This window comes from Myotis myotis, unplaced genomic scaffold, assembly GCF_014108235.1.
Source record: "Myotis myotis isolate mMyoMyo1 unplaced genomic scaffold, mMyoMyo1.p scaffold_m19_p_11, whole genome shotgun sequence".
Lineage (NCBI taxonomy): Eukaryota > Metazoa > Chordata > Mammalia > Chiroptera > Vespertilionidae > Myotis > Myotis myotis.
The window spans coordinates 55,553,741-55,576,160 of NW_023416315.1; the positions used below are offsets into that span (position 1 = coordinate 55,553,741).

General features: G+C 40.6%; 1 protein-coding gene across 1 annotated transcript in view; it reads right to left on the reverse strand.

The window, feature by feature from the left end:
• Positions 1-21,185, reverse strand: part of LOC118665774 (aldo-keto reductase family 1 member D1-like) — a 146,982-nt gene extending 125,797 nt beyond the window's left edge. The window contains exon 1 of the mRNA XM_036327059.1: positions 21,107-21,185. Coding sequence (XP_036182952.1) covers positions 21,107-21,185 — 79 coding nt within the window. The remainder of the gene's footprint in view (positions 1-21,106) is intronic.
• Between the last annotated feature and the right edge of the window lie 1,235 nt (positions 21,186-22,420).

A 22,420-nucleotide genomic window follows, 5' to 3' on the forward strand; every position in this document is an offset into this window, starting at 1 on the left:
AAATCAAACACTTGGAGGATAAATAACATGCTATTAAGCAATGATTGGGTTTAATAGCAAACAGATCAAAGAAGAAATAAAAAACATTCTGGAAACAAATTACAATGAAAACACAACAATCAAAAATCTATGGGACACAGTGAAAGCAGTCCTGAGAGGGAAGTTCATAGCTCTGCAGGCCACCTAAAAAGAAAAAAGAAAAGGTAAATTATCTAACCCTGCAATTTAAAGAGAGCAGCAAGAAAGCCCCAGGGTAACCAGAAGGAAGGAAATAGTGAAGGGGGTGTGTAGGAGGCAGCTGATGGATGTTTCTCTCTATAGAGCTGTTTCTAACTCTCTATCCCTCTCCCTTCCTCTGTAAAATATCAATAAAATATTTTTAAAAATCACATAATCATATCAATTGATGCAGAAAAGGCATTTGACAAAAACCCTACACCCTTTTCTGATAAAAGCTCTCATTAAAGTGGGAGTACAGGGATCACACCTCAACATAATAAAAGCTTTATAGCAAAAACTAAAACCATTTCCCCTAATAAGAACAAGACATGCATGCCCACTTTCACTGCCCATGTTCAATGTAGTACTTGAAGTGCTAGCCATAGAGATCAGACAAGAAGAAATAAAAGGCATCCAAATTGGAAAACAAGTAAAACTGTCATTATCACAAATGACATGATATTGTACATCGAAAACCCTAAAGACTCCATTAAAAAACTACTAGACTTAGTAAATGAATGCGGCACTGTAGCAGTATACAAAATTAACACCTAGAAATCTGTGGCTTTTTTATATACCAATAATGAACTCACAGAAAGAGAAACTAAAATAACAATCCCATTTACCATTGCAACAAAAAAAAGTAAGATACCTAGGAATAAATTTAACCAAGGATGTAAAGGACCTGTACTTAGAAAATAACAGGATGCTGAAAAAAGAGATAGAAGAATACATAAACAAATGGAAGAATATACCCTGTTCATGGATTGGTAGAATCAACAAAATTAAAATGTCCATACTACCCAAAGCAATCTATAGGTTCAATGCAATCCTCATTAAAATACCAACAGCATATTTCACAGACATAGAACAAACTCTTCAAATACTCATATGGAATTTTTTAAAAGGGCCCCAAATAGCCACAGCAATCCTGAGGAGGAAAAGCAATGTTGGAGGGATCACAATACCGGATATCAAGCTGTATTACAAAGCCACTGTTCTCAAAATTTCCTGGTACTGGCACAAGAACAGACATATAGACCAATGGAACAGAACAGAGAACCCAGAAGTCAACCCAAACCATTACGCTCAATTAATATGTGACAAAGGAGACAAGACCATACAATGGAGTCAAGACAGTCTCTTCAATAAATGGTGTTGGGAAAATTGGACAGATATTTGAAAAAAAAAAGAAACTAGACCACCAACTTACACCATACACAAAAAGAAACTCAAAATGGATAAAGGACTTAAATGTAAGACGGGAAACCATAAAGAGTTTAGAAGAAGCCATAGGCAGCAAAATAGCAGACATATGTCATAGCAATATCTTCACTGATATAGCTCCTAGGGCAATGGAAACTAAGAAGAAAATAAAATAATGGGACTACATCAAAATAAAAAGCTTCTGCAAAGCGAAAGAAACCTTTAACAAAAGAACAAGAAAGCTCACTGCAAATATGGGATAACATATTGCCAATGTTATCTTTGATAAGGGTTTAATCTCTAAAATGTACAGGGAACTCAAACAACTTAACAAAAGGAAGATAAACAATCCAATAAGAAATGGGTAAAGGACCTAAATATAGTATATACAAAAGGCCAAGAGACATATGAAAACATGCACAGTCACTAATCATCTGAGAAATGCAAATCAAAACAACAATGAGGTACCATCTCACAACTGTCAGAATTGCTATCATTAACAAATCAACAAACAACAAGTGCTGGCGAGGATGTGGAGAAAAAGGAACCCTCTTGCTCTGCTGGTGGGCATGCAGACTGGTGCAGCTACTGTGGAAAACAGTATGGTGTTTCCCCCCCAAATTAAAAGGAACTTAGATTTGACCCAGTAATTCCACTTCTAGGAATGTATCCCAAGAAAACAGAAACACCAATCAGAAAGGATATATGCACCCCTATTTTCATAGCAGCACAATTTACAATAGCTAAGATTTGGAAATAGCCTAAGTGCCCATCAGCAGATGAATGGATTAAAAAATGGTGGTACATCTACACAATGCAATTCTACGCTGCTGTCACAAAGAAGGAATTGTTAACCATTTGCAACATTATGGATGGAACGGGAAAGCATTATGCTAAGCGAAATACGCCAGTCAGAGAAAGATAAATATCACATGATCTCACTTATTTGTGGAATTGTTATTTCCTTTCTGTGTTACCATGTTACCTTGATTGTTCATGGTACTTGATGGTTTGTTAATCTGCTGGAACATTTAAAACAGTGAATATCTTTCTTATTTAGGTACTGTCTTAATTTTAATTCATCAAGTTGATAATTAGAGGTCTTTGTTTTGTTTTCAAGAAGATGGTGCTCTAGTACAAGCTTCTGTTTTCTCTTACCAATTCTACTTGCCCCTGGGGTTGGGGGTGGGGGTCACCACTGTGGTCATGGGAGTTGCCACCTGGGTGATAGGGTGGTGAGTGCTCTGCTGTATTCTGTTCCTCTGGGTCTGGAGGCCTCACTACTATGGTATGAGATTGTGGTGGCTGAGGTGAGAGTTTGCTTTGTGAATCCAGTGTTTGATTACCTGGTTCCCTTCCTGGCTGGTGCCACTGCACTATATAGAGCTGGGAGACCAGAGACATGTCTTTGCTTTTGCTACCATGCTCCACTGCAGTAAGGGAGGAGGAAGCAGGTTCTCAGGTGCCAATGCTGTTTCTATCCTTCTTACTCTCCACTGGGCCATAGTGTGAGGGCCACACCCTGACTCCTCCACACGATCCCATTAGCTGGGGCCACAGGCTAGCCATGGTGGCTGTGGAACCACATCTGCAGACACCATCCCTGTTTTCTCCCTCATCTTGCCTCCCCTAAGTGTTCCAATACACCCTCCTTCAGATGTACCAATGTGTGTCTCTCTCAAGCTTGCTAGTGTGTTGAACAGAGTAACTTTTATTGCATTAAAGATGTCTGATTAGTTGTAGATTTAAAGGCTGACAGACATAGGTCTATGTATTCCACTATGGTGCTCTGTGATGACATTTTAAATATATAAAAATGTGTCTCTACAAACAGTTGGCCAATAAATAGATATATGAAAGGATGCTCAGTGTTACTATTCAATAGGGAACTGCAAATTAAAACCTCAATAAGATATCACCTCACACCTGTCAGAATGGCTATCATCAATCCTATATAATAAAGAGCTAATATGCTAATTAGACCAAACAGCAGAACAACCATCCAGATGACTTTCCAGACGAAGCCAGGGCTGTGTGGGCCGAGCCCCTTGCACAAATTTTGTGCATCGGGCCTCTAGTAAATTAATAAACAAGTGTGCGTGATGATGTGGAGTAAAGCAAATCCTTGGGTGCTGTTGGTGGGAATGCCTATTGGTGCAGCTGCTGTGGAATGCAGTATGGAGTTTCCTCAAAAAATGAAAAGTGGAACTCTGGCCAGGTTGCTCAGTAGGTTGGACCATTGTCCCGTACACCAAAAGGTTTCAGGTTCGATTCCCAGTCAGAGCACATACCTAGGTTGTGGGTTTGTGCCTCGGTCAGGGTGCATGCAGGAGGCAACCAATCAATATTTCTCTCTCACATCTCTCTCTCTCTGTCTCTCTCTCTCTCTCTCCCTCCCTCTCTCCCTCCCCCACCCCTCTCTCCTCTCTCTCTTTCTCTCTCCCTCCCTCTCTGTTCCTTCCTCTATTTCTCTCTAAAATCAATAAATATATCCTTAGGTGAGGAAACAAAATTAAAAATGGAACTGCCTTATGAACCAGTGATTCCATTTCTGGGGATATAGCCAAAGAAATCTGAAACATTAATTGGAAAGAAGATATGTACCCGTATGTTCATTTCAGCATCATTTATAATATCCAAGATTTGGAAGCAGGCCAAGTGCCTATCAGCAAACGAGTGGATAAAAAAGCTGTGATACATTTACACAATGAACTATTACTCTGCTGTTGAAAAGAAGGAAATCTTACCCTTCGCAACAACCTGGATGGACCTGGAAAGTATTATGCTATGTGAAATAATCCAGTCAGAGAAAGAGAAGTATCACATGATCTCACTTATATGTGGAATCTAATGAACAAAATTAACAAAAAAATAAAATAAAAACAGTCTTATAGATACAGAGACTAGATTGACAACTGTCAGAGGGCACAGGGGTTGAGGGGCTGAATAAAAAAGATGAAGGGATTAAATAAAGCAAAACAAACTTCCTCATGGACAAAGGATGGTGATTACTAGAGGGAAAGGGGGGAGGAGGGAATTAGAAAAGTGTAAAGGGATGATAAATGGTGATAAAAAGAGATGACTTTGGTTGATGAAATTACAATACTCATGCTGTATTATGGAATTATATACCTGAAATCTATATAATTTTGTTAACTAATGTTACCCCAATAAATTAAATAAAAGGAAGTGAAAAAGACAAGAGCTAAGGTAGAAGTGTGTTATTGACTAGTAGCCTGAAGTAATATTTGGATGGTGCTTTGTTTAGTAAAGATTATGTCACAGAAACAAGCTATAGTAGTGAAAGTCTTTAATTATTCAACCATCACTAAAGAGACTTTTCTAAAAACTGAATATATGGTATACTCTTTCTTTGTTAAAAATATTCTCCTTAGGAAGATAAACGATCCAATAAAAAAATGGGCAAAGGCTCTAAATAGACACTTTTCGAAATAGGACATACGGAAGGACCAGAGACAGATGAAAACATGCTCAAATTCACTAATCACCTGAGAGATGGAAATCAAAACAACAATGAGGTACCATCTCACACCTGTCAGAATGGCTATCAACAAACGACAAGTGCTGGCAAGGATGTGGAGAAAAAGGAACCCTCTTGCACTACTGGTGGGCATGCAGACTTGTGCAGCCACTGTGGGAGACAGTATGGAGTTTCCTCAAAAAATTAAAAAATGGAATTCCCTTTTGATGCAGTAATCCCACTTCTAGGACTATATCCCAAGAAACCAGAAACACCAGTCGGAAAGGATATATGCATCCCTATGTTCATAGCAGCACAATTCACCATAGCTAAGATTTGGAAACAGCCTAAGTGCCCATCAGCAGATGAGTGGATTAAAAAATGGTGGTACATCTACACAATGGAATTCTATGCTGCTGTCAAAAGGAAGGAATTGTTACCATTTGGAACATCATGGATGGAACTGGAGAGCATTATTCTAAGCGAAATATGCCAGTCAGAGAAAGATAAATATCGCATGATCTCCCTCATATATGGCATAAAATGATCAACATAATTTGATGAAGAAAAATAGATCGATCTAGAGACAAATGGTAGGAGAGGGGAGGTTAGAGAGCAACTAATGGACTTGTATGCATGCATATTAGCATAACCAATGGACACAGACATTGGGGTGCTGGGGGCTTGCCCGGGGTGGGAATGGCTGTTGAAATGGGAGGGTCAATTGGGGAAAAAGGACACACATGTAAAACTTTAGACAATAAAAAAAAATAAAATAAGATAAAATAAAATAAAATAAAGTATTCTCCCTGCATTGGCTGGAGTGGCTCAGTTGCTTAAGCATCATCTCATGCACCAAAAGGTAACTGGTTCAATTCCCACTTATGGCACATACCCAGGACGTGGGTGCATACTTTAGGCAACTGATCCATGTTCCTCTCTCTCTTTCTCTCTAAAATCAATAAAAACATATTTAAAAAAATAGTCACCCTTACATGGCAGAAGCAGCAATGGGGTGAACTATAATTACTAAGTTAGTAATTAATTACCAATTAATTTTAACCTATCTGGATAAACCAGTTGGATATGTGGACATAAACAACAAACTTTATAATTTTTAAATGTAGCATTAGAGAATTCTATATAAATTCTAACAGCTTTGTTAGGAAAATAAATTTTAGAGAAAAAAATCAGAAAGATCAAATAGAATACCATATATGGAGACTGAAATAAGTGATATGATAGGAGAATCTGAAGTGCAAAGATTTTTTTTCACAATTAAGGACAATCTCAATAAAATAAAAGAACTCTCAATAAAGAGTTCTGTTTCCTAAAATGGCCAATAGCACCCTTCCTCCAGTTGAGAAATGAGCAAGTCCTTAAGGATGAACTTTTTTTTTCTTTATTGATTAAGGAATTACCTATGTGTCCTTATCCCCCTATTATCCCCCCACCCCACTCATGCCCTCACCCCCCTGTTGTCTGTGTCCATTGGTTAGGCTTATATGAATGCATATAAGTCCTTTGGTTGATATCTCCCCCTTACCCCCACCCTCCCCTACCTTCCCTCTGAGGTTTGAGGGTCTGATCAATGCTTCTCTGTCTTTGGAACTACAGGATATAACATATGTCCTAGGGCAACATATTTGTATGGTATTGTGCAATAAGTACAATACATGAGTCTGAAAACCCAGTTGGAGTGATTCATTTTAGCATCACTCCCTTTGACCTACTTGGAAAATGTGTGCTTCCCATCCCTGAATTTTAGGCTCTGTGACTCTAAAGGTCCTAATTCACAGGGGAAATCAGCCTCCTTATTGTAAGAGTTCAGCATTCAAGGAAAGAATTTCCATATTGGCAGGGGTAAGATACCTTATCACAAGGGGATAGGTGAAGCAATGATATACTTATTACCAATTGTGATTGTTAATGGACAAGGCAGCAGCCATGACTTGAGAGGGTAGCTGACTAGGGATTCAGACAACTCAGGGATGAGCATTTGGGACATAATACTAGGTAAGTCACCCAGACTAGCAGAGATATTGGCTAAGGATACAGGGAACTTAGAATGGGGATTCTGGGAGGAAGAGAATAAGTAGAAGTTACAATTGACTACAGCTTTAGTGGAAAGGGCCTTATTCATCCTGCTAACCTACCTCTTTAAAAATTTTCCCAGGAAACAGACCAAACAGAATTCTGGAAGAGTTGTTCCCAGGGGTGAACTTAGCATATAAAAGCAATTGACAGCAGGGGTAGAACATGTCATAATGAACCCCATTTTCTCAGTCCTCAGAAGTGTTGGCTGCTCATTACTCACATCTGGTTCCCTCTATGGATGACCCAGGGTATAAAGGCCTGATGCCCTTACCTAAACTCAGCACAACTCTGTGGCACCATTCCCATTCCAGAACTCCCTGTGGCATTGATGAGCAACTGCATTGCAGTTCAGCTGTCCCCACTGCACCCACCCTTACAGGTCTGGTCTCTGAGAGTACTCTCCAACAAGTCTCCAGCGTGCAAATCTCCTCAGAGGCTGTTCCTAGATTTCCCAATTTAACACTTGGGTAGAGAAGGATTTTTTAAGCCACAGAAAGTACTAATGGTAAATTAAAAGAGTGCTACATGTGAGCACATTAAAATTGGGAATCTCTGTTCATCAGAAAACACCATTCATTAAAAGAGTAAAAAGGTAAGTGGGAAGAGATATTTCCACGTAAATATAACTGATGAAGAACACATATGCAAATATTTTAAAAATCCACTATAGCAATAAGAGAAGAGAAATTCAATAAAAAAAAAAAAAAACATTCGTGGAAGACACAGCCACTTTGCAAAAGATCTCCAAATGTCTAATAAAAATATGAAAAATTAATCTCATGTAGATTTAAAAGGAAGTGCAAGTTAAAACCACAATTAAAACCAGAGTTGCAAACATTTAAAAAATCAAGTGTTGGTGAGAATGTTCCCTCATACTGTGGGCTCCTTTTTCATTTTGTTGATAGTTACTTTTGCTGTGCAGAAGCTTATTTTGATATAGTCCTATTTGTTTATTTTCTCCATAGTTTCCTTTGCCCTAAGAGATGTATTTGTAAACATATTGCTACAGAGATGCATTTTAGACTGAACTAAAAGTGATCAAATATGAACTGAAAAAAAAAATCACAGGCCATAAACTCAGTAGTTTCATGTGCTTGAGATCAATAAAATAAGAAGCACCCTGCTGAATTTTAGTAAGAAAGTAGAAAGGTCCCATTCTCTAATCCAAGATCATTTTAAATCACAAATTGATTTAGTTTAATGTTTGGCTCAATACTCATTCAGCCAAACAATAGCCCTTGGAAGTTGCTTTCATTATTACAAAAAGTGAATCAATTAGATCCATTTAAAATGAATTACAGATTATACTTCAGAAAAGTTTCTTATTTTAAAAAAACAATACAGAAAGAGACATAAAGTTACCAAATTAGGGTGTGAGTAGGTAGCAAACCCAATGATAGGAATGCTGTTTCCATCACTTAGAGGTATGCGGTGATCTGCTGCAGTGAGTTCCATCTTGGAGAGTCTAGGACTTCAGATTTCTGGGAGTGATTCGGAACACTTTGGACAGGTGTCCTTGGGCCTATTTAATCAAAGAAAGGAGGGCCAGAGGGAGGAGCAGTGGGAGGGAAGAGAGATTGACAGATCTATTTCTCAACCTGTTTTCTTCTAGGTTGTTATGGAAATACTGAGGTTGTCCTTTGAACTTTATTTGAGACATAAGAATAACTCAATTGAGAGTTTATGCTTATACCTCTGCAAAGAAAACATTGAACAACAACAACAACCAAGGAAAGGAATCGAGTGGGGTTCTGTTAGGATGCTTTTGTTGCCAACTAACAGGTCTATCTCAAATTCTCTTAGAATATAAAGGAAATTTATTGGTTTGTATTCCTGAAAACGTCAACATTAGGACTAGCTTAAGGTGAGTCTAGAGTAGTTCCTGTCCCAGAACTTCCCTGGAGATTCTGAGGCAGCAGGATTGGGCAGGGGTCTGGATTGCTACCACCTAGAAGTAAACTTGGAACCATTGGGCCAGAAGAACAAAGGAAAAGGCAGGATACAATTTCACACCCTCTGTCTCCTGGCTTTCTCAGCTGACTCTCCCCTTATCATTGAAAGACAGTAATCAGCCCTTGAAGTGACTCAGCTCCAGCTTCAGGTCCACTAACACAGAGCTTACCTCCTCCATAGCTCAACCATAACCCAGGAATGGAGTCTTTGTTGCCTCAATAGTCTTTTTTGGTTGAACCATCCCTCGCTAAATCAATCAGAGTGGTCAAAGGAAATAAAAGACTGATTTGATTGCCTTAAGAGAATACTAGTAGAAGCTATTTCTACATGTGGAGTTGGGGTTAATCCAGTGGTTCTCAACTACCCTAATGCCGAGACCCTTTAATACCGTTCCTCATGTTGTGGTGACCCCCGATGTCATTGTTACAAATTGAACATAATTAAACAATAGTGATTAATCACAAAAACAATATGTAATTATATATGTGTTTTCTGATGGTCTTAGGCAACCCCTGTGAAAGGGTCTTTCGACCCCCAATGGGGTCACGAGCCACAGGTTGAGAACCGCTGGGTTAATCCCTCCTGGGGAGATTCTGGATGTTGTTAATGAAGGGGAAAGAAGTAGTAATTAGGGAAACAATGGTTATTTATTTTAATCTTCCTCTAAAGGACTGTGCAACAGTCCATGATGATGGAAGTGTCCTGAAGTTTGCCTGAAATTGAGTTGCCCTCTCTCTAGGAAATTCATTCTTGCTAATATACACACAGGAAGTGGGCACAATAATTTCCACCAGCGTGGGGCAGTGTGGAATGTGGACAGTAATGGTCCTCAATATCAGTTGTCAAATCAGTCCATCACTCATTGCCACCTTTGTGTGCTAAGATGTTAGCTAGAATGTCTCTTTATTATTGACTTTCTAGCTCTATGAATTTTAGCACATGTATAGATTTATATAACTACCATCACATGTATGATACTGAAACATTCTATAACCCAGAGAATGCCTTCATGTTATTTCTTTATAATTACCCCCTCTACCATGTGCATGCCTTGGAGAAGTCACTTCCTGTTGTTCATTCCTATTGTTTTATCTTTTGAGAATACACATGACTGGAATCATACAGTATATATAGTCTTTTCAAATTGCCTTCTTTCCGTTAGCATAATCTGTTTGAGATCCAACCAGGCTGTGGCTTGTATCAATAGCTTCTTTAGTTTTTATTGTTGCATAGTCTCCTATATAATAAAAGCACAGTATGCAAATTGTCCTCTCACCTGGGAGTTCGTCTGGGAGTTTGACCAGGGGGTTGGGCCAGCCGGGGGAAGGGAGGGAGGCCCCAGCTGGCAGCGGTGGTGGCAGCAGGCAACTTGGGGAAGGGAGGGAGACTCTGGCTGGCAGCGGTGGCAGCAGCTTTAGCCGGCCAGGGAAAGAGAGGGAGTACCCGGCCAGCAGCCACTAGGGACCCTACCAGTGCATGAATTTCGTGCACTGGGCCTCTAGTTACATTATATATTTGTACCACAGTTTGTCTATTTGAAGGACATTTAGTTTGTTTTCAATTTTTGGTGATTGTGAATAGAACTGCTGTAAACATTTGCATACAGGTGTCTGTATCAACATTAGTTTTTTTTCTCCAGCAGTGAGATGGTTGAATCATGTGGTGTGTTTGACTATGTAGGAAGCTGCCAAACTGTTTTTCTCAATGGTTGTAACATTTTGCATCCCCACCAACAATGCATATGAGTTACAGTTGTTCTCCATCCTTGACACAATTTGCCATTGTTTGTATGTTTTTACTCTAGTCATTTGATAGATTTGTCATGATATCCCCTCGTTATTTTAATTTTCATTTGCCATGTGGATGATGATGTTGAACATTTTTTCATGTACTTATTTGACATCTTTATTTCTTCTTGGTGAAGTGCATATTCTAGTCTTTTGCCTATTTTTTAATTCGTTTGTTTGTCTTAGTGTTGAGTTTGGAGATTTCTTGGTACATTTTTGATACATGGTATTTACTGGATATGTCATTTGCAATCCCCCCCTCCCCCTCAGTCTGTAGCTTGCTTTTTCACTCTCTTAATTGTGTCTTTTATGGAGCAGAAATTTTTAAATTTTGTAACGTTCATTTTTTTATATTGTGTTTTGAATCTGACTTCCAGATTCTCAGGTCATTCAGACTGTGTATGTGTTTAAGTTGGAAAGCACACTTGTACCTTTCCTGTACAATGATGAGATTAGTAGTATTTAGTCACATCAACATGTAGTTTTGCAAAGACTAGGACTAGAGAGGACATTCCTAAATGCACAGAGTAGTCTGACATTGACTCATAATGGGAGTGCTGACGTCATTAAAGTTAATGGGAATACCTTGAGATGTGGAAATTTAAGTCTTTGAGAACGTCAATAATTTTTAGTTTTAGAATTTGTTTTCTACATTTTTCCGAAGTTCAAGGATAAGGATAGTAGTTTTGGGGTAAAAGGCAATAGTTTTCAAAGTTTTTAAAAGCTAGTCTGGCAAGAAAAAGTATTATTTACCCTACAAATAGGCAAAGAATGATCAAAGTTTACCAGAAAATACTGATTGAACCAACATTTGCTCTTTTATTTCATGCTACTTGTAGGCTAGCCCATTTAAAGTGAATTTACTTTTGGAAAAGACTCATATGCCAAGAGTGAATTTGAATCTGTGGTAGCATAACTTGCTTGACATGCTTTATTTTTTGTGTTTAAGTGTGAACTGTTAATGAAGAAAATTGAATTAAGCTTATCAAAAGGTGCGTTACGATTTTTGAGACAGTGTTTGATTATTGAAAGTATCCACAGAACTCAATTTACAAGTTACAGGCAACAAGCATAATATAGCAATGGCAGGAGAAGGAAATGTATTGGGAGAAGTCTGGAGACCTCTAATATAGACGTTTCTTACCCTCCTATCACTGGGTTGCTTAGGATATACTTTGTCTTAGTTTTTTTTTTAAATACGTGTTTATTGATTTTTAGAGAGAGAGGAAGGGAGAAGGATAGAGATAGAAACATCATTGATTGACTGCCTCTTGTACAACATGGGCATGTGCCCTGTTAGTTGAACAGAGAACCTCTTGGTTCATGGGTCGACATTCAACCCCTGAGCCAACCGGCCAGGCTGTCTTCAGGTTTGAACCACCACTGCCACGTGTATGAAGCACCTTGGTACCAGACAGCCCAAACCTGTTCAAGGTGTGCTCGTTGCCCAAGTGTCTTCCAGCTATATATGACCAGGCTAAACTCTCAACCCTCCTCAAACCAGGTGCAAGTTAAAAATCCAATGACTAATACTAAACATTGCTGGTACATCTGCCCCCAAACAACTCACTGCCCTATGGTTAAGGAACTTAATAGGTTCTGTAGTAATGTCAAAGTTCAGTTATGCTGTGTGCAGTTCTGGAAATAAGCATTTTGTCATTTCAAACCTGCTGAAATTAACCCATGCTCTACAAAGGGAATATTCAAAGATGTGGACAGACATAGACAATTTTCTCACACAGGTTAAATAATCAAGGTAGGGAAGGAGAGTTGATGGGTTCAAAATGTCACAATTATGGATAGTGATATGTGAAGGAGAAGCAATGATGGCAATAACCTGTCTTATGGCCTTTAATTTATTTCATAAAATGTATTATAATTGTTTCCAATCCTGGGAGAAAAAAATTCTTTTAATACACAATTATTTCACCAGTCCTTTATTTAAACATGGGTATGCTTTCTTTTCCTTTTTAATTTATCTTTATTGTTCAAAGTATTACCGGTGTCCCTGTTTTTCCCTCCATTAACCCCTTCATCTTTCACCGGCCCTTCCCCAGGCCTTCACAACACTATTGTCTGTGTCCTTGGGTTATGCATATATGCATATAAGTTCTTTGGTTAATCTCTCCCCAACCACCCTTCCACCCCAGCCTTCGCTCTGAGAGTTGTCTGTTAAACATGGGTATGTTTCTTTTAACCTGAAAAGTACATCATTGTTTGTTTATATGTATTTATATTAATACTAGTAGCCCAGTGCATGAAATTTGTGCACATTAAAAGGGAATTAATTGCCCTAACTGGTTTGGCTCAGTGGATAGAGCATCAGCATGCGGACTCAAGGGTCTCAGATTCGATTCTGGTCAAGGGCATGTACCTTGGTTGTGGGCACATCCCCAGTGGGGCCTGTGCAGGAGGCAGCTGATCGATGTTTCTCTCTCATCGTTGTTTCTAACTCTCTATCCCTTCCCCTCTGTAAAAAATCAATAAAATATATAGATATTTTAAAAAGGAATTAATTAGCAGAGATATTTTAATATTGCTATTTGCCCTTTCTCTATAATAGAAGTGTGAGAGATGAAAGGAAATTAGTAAAATGTATATGAAAATAATATATGAATTTATTAATAAACTAGAGGCCCGGTGCACAAAAATTTGTGCACTTGGGGGAAGGGGGTCCTTCAGCCCACCCTGTGCCCTCTCACAGTCTGGGACCCCTCGGATGTGACCACTTGCTGGCTTAGGCCTGCTCCTCAAGGGATTGGGCCTAAGATGGCAATCAGACATCCCTCTGGCAGTCCGGCAGCCCTCGGAGGATGTCCATTTGCCAGCAGGGAGCAAACCTAAGCTGCAGTCAGACATCCTTAGCGGTGCTGAGGAAGCCGGAGATGCTACCACCACCACTGCTGTACTGTCAGCCATCAGCGTGGCTTGTGGCTGAGCAGAGCTCCTCCCTGTGAGAGCACACTGACCACCAGAGGACAGCTCCTGCATTTAGCATTTGCCCCCTGGTGGTCAGTGTGTGTCATAGTGACCAGTCATTCCCAGTCTTTCTGCTGTTAGGGTCAGTTTGCATATTACCCTTTTACTATATAGGATAGTGGCCTGGTGCATGTATGATGGCCGGCTGGTTTGCCCTGAAGGGTGATTCGGATCAGGGTGGGGGTCCCGCTTGGGTGCCTGGCCAGCCTGGATGACGGGCTGATGGCTGTTTGCAGCTGGTCACACCCCCTTCAGGGTGTGGGTCCCTCCTGGGGTGCCTGGCCAGTCTGGGTAAGGGGCTGAGGGCCATTTTCAGGCTGGTGGGCGACTGAAGCTCCCAGCCTCTTTTTTTTCTTTTTTTTTATTCTTGGATTTATTTACCTTCTATAGCTGTCACTGGAGCTGAGAGCCGGCTCCAGCTCTGAGGCCGGGCTCCAGCTCTGAGGCCCGGCTCCAGCTCTGAGGCTGAAGCTGGCTTAAAGCAGGTATCTGGAGTTTGTTTGGCTTCTATAATTGAAACATTGTTGCTGTCCTGCTCGCTCCAGCTCTGAGGCTGCGGCTGGCTGAAAGCAGGTATCTGGGTTTGTTTAGCTTCTATCATTGAAACTCTGTTGCCATCACTGGCGCTCTAATCTCCGAGGCCATGGCCGGCTGAAAGCACGTGTCTGGGGTTTGTTTATCTTCTCTAATTGAAACATTGTTGCTTCAGGAGCTCAGAGCCGGGCCGCGGCAAGCGGTGAACCTTGGCTTCCTTCATCACTGGAGCAAGCAAGCCTCATGATCGCTTCAGCTGCGTGGCTGCTGGCCGCCATCTTTGTTGACAGTTAATTTGCATATCCTGCCGATTAGCCAATGGGAAGCATAGCAGAGGTATGGGCAATTATCATGTTTGTCTATTATTAGATAGGATAAATAGTAACAAAAGGATATAACAACAACAAAGGCATGATATAAAAATGACAAAAACATGATATGAAAACAACAAAAACATGATATACAAAAATAGTGATGCAGATAGAACCAAGATGGCGGCATAGGTTAACGCCGGAGTTTGCTGCCTTGAACAACTACTTCAAAAGTGAAACTAAAAAACGGAACGGACATCACCCAGAACCACAGGAACGCTGGCTGAGTGGAAGTCCTACAACTAGGAGGAAAGAGAAACACATACGGACACTCAGAGGAGGCGCAGTGCTGAAGTCAAATTCTGAGGTGCGGAGTGCGTGGAGCGGGCTGGCGGTGGAGGGCGCGGTTGGCGTTTTCAATCGGGAGGGAGTCGCAGACTCTGAGCTCCAGATACGGGCGAGTCTTTAGGGACCCAGACTCAAACGGGAGAAGCGGGACTGTCTGGCTACGGTCAGAGCAGGTGCAGCTTTCTCTCCGAGGTTTGCAGCGGGTGCTGGGACCCAGAGAGGCAGAGCCCCTGGGGACAGGACTGAGAGCCGCCATAACTGCTCTCTCCAGCCCACCCTGTTGATCCCGTGTGACCCACCCGCCCTGCCCAAGCCCTGCACAGAGGCATTTGCCAGATAGCCTCAGGCAAAGGCTAGATTAGCACCTCCCTAGAGGATAGAAGTTCTCTCACTGCAGACACAGCTGATTCTCATAGCCACTTGGCCTGGAGGTCAAACCCTCCCTGGTATTAGCTACAACAATCAAGGTTTAACTATAAGACTGCGCACAAAGACCACTAGGGGGTGCACCAAGGAAGCATAACAAAATGCGGAGACAAAGAAACAGGACAAAATTGTCAATGGAAGATATAGAGTTCAGAACCACACTTTTAAGATCTCTCAAGAACTGTTTAGAAGCCGCCAATAAACTTAATGAGATCTACAAGAAAACTAATGAGACCCTCGATGTTATATTGGGGAACCAACTAGAAATTAAGCATACACTGATTGAAATAACGAATATTATACAGACTCCCGACAGCAGACCAGAGGAGCGCAAGGATCAAGTCAATGATTTGAAATGCGAGGAAGCAAAAGACACCCAACCGGAAAAGCAAAATGAAAAAAGAATCCAAAAATGCGAGGATAGTGTAAGGAGCCTCTGGGACAGCTTCAAGCGTACCAACATCAGAATTATAGGGGTGCCAGAAGATGATAGAGAGCAAGATATTGAAAACCTATTTGAAGAAATAATGACAGAAAACTTCCCCCACCTGGTGAAAGAAATGGACTTACAGGTCCAAGAAGCGCGGAGAACCCCAAACAAAAGGAATCCAGAGAGGACCACACCAAGACTCATCATAATTAAAATGCCAAGAGCAAAAGATAAAGAGAGAATCTTAAAAACAGCAAGAGAAAGAAACTCAGTTACCTACAAGGGAATACCCATACGACTGTCAGCTGATTTCTCAACAGAAACTTTGCAGGCCAGAAGGGAGTGGCAAGAAATATTCAAAGTGATGAATACCAAGAACCTACAACCAAGATTACTTTATCCAGCAAAGCTATCATTCAGAATTGAAGGTCAGATAAAGAGCTTCACAGATAAGGAAAAGCTAAAGGAGTTCATCACCACCAAACCAGGATTATATGAAATGCTGAAAGGTATCCTTTAAGAAGAGGAAGAGGAAGAAAAAGGTAAAGATACAAATTATGAACAACAAATATGCATCTATCAACAAGTGAATCTAAGAATCAAGTGAATAAATAATCTGATGAACAGAATGAACTGGTGATTATAATAGAATCAGGGACATAGAAAGGGAATGGACTGACTATTCTTGGGGGGGAGAGGGGTGTGGGAGATGCGGGAAGAGACTGGACAAAAATCGTGCACCTATGGATGAGGACAGTGGGTGGGTAGTGAGGGCGGAGGGTGGGGCGGGAACTGGGAGGAGGGGAGTTATGGGGGGGAAAAAAGAAGAACAAATGTAATAATCTGAACAATAAAGATTTAATTTAAAAAAAATAAAAAATAATAGTGATGCAAACAATCACTGATAAAGTGATTAAACTTATTCTAATATCTCCCTGTACACCACATTAAGAGTGAAAACACTTTCAGAGTGCTTGACTAATTTCCCTTGTGATGAAGTACTTAGAACGTTAACTGTAACATCACATGCTCCTCAAACTCGAGAGAAAGCAACATATAATTGACCATGTGCAAAAACGGGTTCAGGTAGGAATATACCTACTTTGTCTAGAGTTTGTCCTTGTAATTTATTAATAGTCATCACAAATGCTGGCATCACGGGAAACCGTCATCGAATCAATTTAAATGGGAGGCCAGTGTCAGATGGGGACAAATTAATTCTTGGAATCAGAACAGCCTCTCCCTCTGCAGATCCTGTTAATACTTCAATTTCGATAACGTTAGGTTGTAATCTTTTGATAATAAATCTGGAACCATTACAAAGATCCCTTTTACTATTGAGATTTCTCAATAACATGATGATTGCAACCACTTTCAATTCTTGGCTTCACATTACAATCACCTGGGAATCTTTTTAAAACCCTGATTCCTGGGCCTCATCCTCTGGAAATTGTTTCTTTGTTATGGGTTGGGGCCACAACATTAGTAACAAAGAAACAGAATTAAAACTTTATTGTGGGGAGCCACTACAGTGTTTTGGACAGGTTAAAGTCTTGGACTGAGGAGAGCGCACAGTCCTCTCATTTCCACGTGCAAGTCCCAGCTTGGAGGGCAGGGCCCTCCCAGGACAATTATAGCCAACAGCTGTAGTTGTAAGCTTGAACCTATGGTGCGAACACGTGGCCCCATGTGCCTGAGTAATGTAGGCTTGATAGAGTTCAGGTGCATGTAGTTGAGTAGGATTGCAACCCAGGAGAATTTTGTAAACACTTGGTCATGCCCTTACTTTGCCTCCTAGCATCTGCTATAAAATAAAGGCATGGCTGTGGGCATGGGCGCTGTCTCTTAGAGAAGCAGTGTCCCACCGAGACCTGGCTTTCATTCTCTTATCTGTCTTTTCTAAGCCTTTCAGCCGCCCCCACTCAGGTTCACCCTGTCCGTGCTGGCGCAGCACACTCCCAGGGAACCACAGCTCAGGGAGGGCGCAGTCCTGGCAAAGGACCCTGGATTCAGTGGGTCCACACTCTGAGTGCGGGTTCCTGCCTCAAACCCTGCCCTTACAGAACAGCTCCAGGAAACAGCTCGGGGGAGGGCATAGCTGTTGCCAAGACAACCCCTGCAGGACTGACTTCCTTTGGTTGGTCGCCAGCCAGACCCCGGTCGTGATGAACACCACCAGTGGTTTTTATATAAGTAGATATTTTACCCAGGAAGATACACTTTAATTTTCATTTATCAGGCTTCTCCTCCCACCCCTTTCCTCCTAAGCTTGGTGAACAAAAAGAGTTTGTATAATCATTCCAAATTAATACAAATCTGGAGAATCCAAGCAAACCTGATTATTTTTATTTACTTTAAAAATAAATCTTAGTGGTACCTAGTGGTCTTTCCAGTAATTCAATGATAGTTCAGTCATTAAAAGACATCTTAAGTAAAAAGATTTCCCAAGTTGGGGCATTTGAAAGCCTCATGAGACTCTATATTAGGTAATGCTTTGATTTAGAGGTAAAGGGTAGAGTGCATCAAGGCATGCAGGCAAACATGACAGGTTGGAGGGATGACCTCCCAGGCTCAGGGAACTCAGGACCCATATTCACGCACACCACATGCCATGTCTCCTGATTGAACCACCAAGATTGGTGTGCGGTATCTTAGCTCGGGCTAGAACACAAACCTGAAGTTCCCAGCATAGACTTTGATGACTCTGGCCACATAGTCAAGTCCACCTAACTTAACTGCTTTAGCCAATTGTTTAACTGCTTTAGCCGTCAGTTAAAAAACTGAGCCGAACAACATAAACTGATGATCAAAAATCAATCCAGAGACATAGAAGCATCAAACAGACCATCAAACCTCAGAGGGAAGGCAAGGGAGGGTTGGGGGGAGAGATCAACCAAAGGACTTGTATGCATACATATAAGCATAACCAATGGACACAGATAGTAGGAGCGTGAGGGCATGTGCTGGGGGGTGGGAGCAGCCAGGGAGAGGTGAATGGGGGAAAAAGGAGGCCTATGTAATACTTCAAACAATAACAAATTTAATTAAATAAAAAAGAAAGGAAGGAAGGTAGGAAGGAAGGAAAGAAGGAAGGAAAAAAAGAAGGAAGCAAGGAAGAGAAAATAAGTATGAACCACAAAAAAACAAAAACAAAAAAACCCTGATCTGGGATGGAAGGGATTGCCAGGGGAGTTTTACCTTTTACACAATTGATCATAAAACTGTTCTCTTCTTGCCCAAGAGTCAATAATGTCATCCTGGAGGCCCAGAGATAAAGACAGAGTTATTCTAGCCCATCTATTAATCAACTGTATTGTCCATATTGTTTTATTTTTTCTGAATTTGGGGCCTAAATTTGGGAAAGGCAAAATCAAGTCTTTTAGGGAAAAAAGTTATAAACCTAAGATGAAAGAACAAAATATGAGTCCCCATAGTTCTGCAGCATTTGGTGTGCTTAATGGTTATGTCAGGCCCATGGGTTTATCATGATTTAGTGAAAAGAATTTTACCTCAGGGGCTGAGGAGTCCCAGGGGAAGATGTGGTACATTTTGATCACCAAAAAGAAAAACTGATTCAATCCCAAGACTGCCCAAGACTATTCTGTTTATTTTGTCTGCTAGTCATTTTGTTGCAAACCCTGTAAAGATGGCCTCTACATCAAAGCCTAATTAAGAAGCAAAAATAAAGAGACACTCATCAATGTTACAGTGACAGTTCCATTTTGGTGGTCATATATTGTTTTGTACACCTAGCACTCCTGCCATCTTCTTAAAGCAATCCTCCCTCCATCTTTTTGAAAATTGCTCCTTGACTTAGTTTAGTCATGTGCTTATTTTAGAGGCTGCTCAATCACAGTATCTTCTCCATTTCCTGACCAGTGTCAATTGGTCCAGAAAGTAGGCATGTAAAGTAGGTTGGGTCAATCAGAGTATTTCAAGTTGAGCCTGGTTGGCATGGCTCAGTGGTTGAGGGTCGACTTATGAACCAGGATACCAGGGTTTGATTCCCAGTCAGGTCACATGCCCTGGTTGTGGACTCGATCCTCAGTGTGGGGTGTGCAGGAGACAGCCGATCAATGATTGTCTCTTATTATTGATGTTTCTATCGCTCTCTCCGACTCCCTTCCTCTCTGAGGAAAATAAAAACATATTTTAAAAAATGTAAAAAGCTCAAGTTGATTTGTACATGATGAATCAAGCAGTGCAGTTCCTGCCACGAGGAAGAAGATGATCTGAGAGAATGTCACTGACAAGCAAAGAAAAGCACAGACACGTGATGGAGAATGTCCTGACAATGCTTGTGCTCCATGAGTCAGACATTCCCCAAGTTCCAGCCCTTCTCACTGTTACATGAATCAGAAGACTGTGTGGAAGAGATCTTCTAAGGAGAAAGATGTGAAATGTAAAATAGAGGACATCTATTTGGTCAAAAACAAACCAGAGACATTTTTAGTAGACAACATAAAAGTGGACAAGGATTTGAAGATCTACAATATATTTTGTATTATATATGATATAACCCATTATGTATGGTGTCACCCATATTCAGAAACTAAGACATTATTTCTTTTTCATATCAGACTGGAAAAATTTTGCCCAGTTGGAGAGCCTGTAGGTGAGCAGGCATTCTCATGCTTTTGACGATGAAATGCATATGGTACACCCCTATGCAGGGAAATTGGGTAATATCTAGTAAAATCACATATGAATTTACTCATTGATACAGCAGGAAGCTGTCCGTATATATATAAGCAAAAGCATAAAATTATATGTGCACTAAGTATTTACTTTCTAAATTATTCACATTTGCAAAACACTAAAAAGAATCTCAAAAATCCCCACTATTTTTCCGAGGCCGCTTCCTGAGCCTTCCGTAGACCATTCCACAGTTGTATTAAGCCAGAGGCTTCTGGTTGGTGTTTAGACCATGATCTGTGTGGACCTGAGCCTATTAGTATCAGTTTTTTCCCCAATAAATGTGACCTGCAGTCAGAAGCATGGTTATGTGGCATTATGTAAATCTGCATTTTCTGGAAGAAGTGCCAAAGTGTCCATTTCAGTGAGGACAAATACTGTCCTTTCTTTGATAGAAGGGGTCCAGTGTAATCAGTCTATCACCAATAAAATCAAAACCGTTCTTCAGAGAATAAAGCAATATCTCCTGTTGTCTTTTGGGGTACTACGAAGTAACAGGTTCATTCTCTAACCATCTGTAAAACTAGCTAGTCACTGCTCATGAATTAGTGTTGACCTTTACACTAGTACTCTGATCACACAAGGTGGACAACTCTATATACTAGCCAGTGTTCTGCACTCTGGGAGGATTTTCTTTCACCTATATCTTCAGGGCTACTCTGGCGCAAGGCCACAGTGCAGCAGTCGTCTGCTTCTGTCTGGTGTTGGCCGATATTCATGCCAAATAACTGCAAACCAGGCCTTTGACTTCCTTCCTTTATTAAGTAGTCCTATGGAACTTCCCATAAGATGTAGGTGTAGTGAAACCACAGAATGCAAGGATTGTTAACAATGGCGACCAGTACCCTCCCTTGGCTTGAAAAGACAAAGAGAAGGAGTGGTTCCTGAAACCAACAGAGCGATTGTGTTTCAGATTTTGTTTCTTTTTAAAACTGTGTTTTACTTTATTATTTAAAAATTTTTAAATATTTTTTTATTGATTGTTTTTGAAGGAGAGGAAGGGAGAGGCATTGATAGATAGAAACATCAATGAGAGAGAAACATCATTGATCTGCTGCCTCCTGCATCATCTCCTAGTAGGGATCAAGCCTGCAACCCGGGCATGTGCCCTGACCAGGAATCAAACCAGTGACCTCTTGGTTCGTGGGTTGATGCTCAACCACTGAGCAACACCAGCTGGGCTAAAATTGTGTTTTATTATTTGTAGTTTTTCCTATGAACCATCTACTGATGAAAACAAATGTCCATGCAAAGCCTTGCACACTAGTGTTCATCACAGATTTATCCATAAGAATACAAACTGGATGACTCAGCAATTCCACTTCTGGGAATATATCCAAAGAAACCTGAAACACTATATGTTTCAGGATATATGCACCCCTAAGTTCATTGCAGTGTTATTTACAATAGCCAAGATTTGGAAGCAGTCCAAATGTCCATCAGTAGATGAGTGGATACAACAGCTATGGCACACACACAATGGAATATTACTCGGCATTAAAAGGAAGAAAACTTTACTGTTTGTAGTAGCATGGATGGATCTGGAGAACATTATGCTCAGTGAAATAAGCCAGTCAGAGAAAGACAAGTACTATATGATTTCACTCATACGTGGAATTTACTGAACAAACTGAACCAACAAGCAAAACAGAGACTCACCCATAGATAGCAGGCAGACAGGTCTGGAAGGGGGGCATGGCACATGGAGCAATTGAGAAAAAAACCCAGAAAGAACACAGGGACATGGACAACAGTATAGTGATTGCAGGGGGAAGAGGTTGGTGGAAGTGGAAGAGTGTATAGAGGGGATAAATGCGATAGAAAAGAAAAAGGTATACAAAGCAGAAACAACAGAAAAGTACATTCATGGGTGGATTGATAAACAAATTGTGACATATTCATGCAAAGGAATGTGTTTTGTTGCTACTCAGTAACAACAGGGAAACAATTCCTT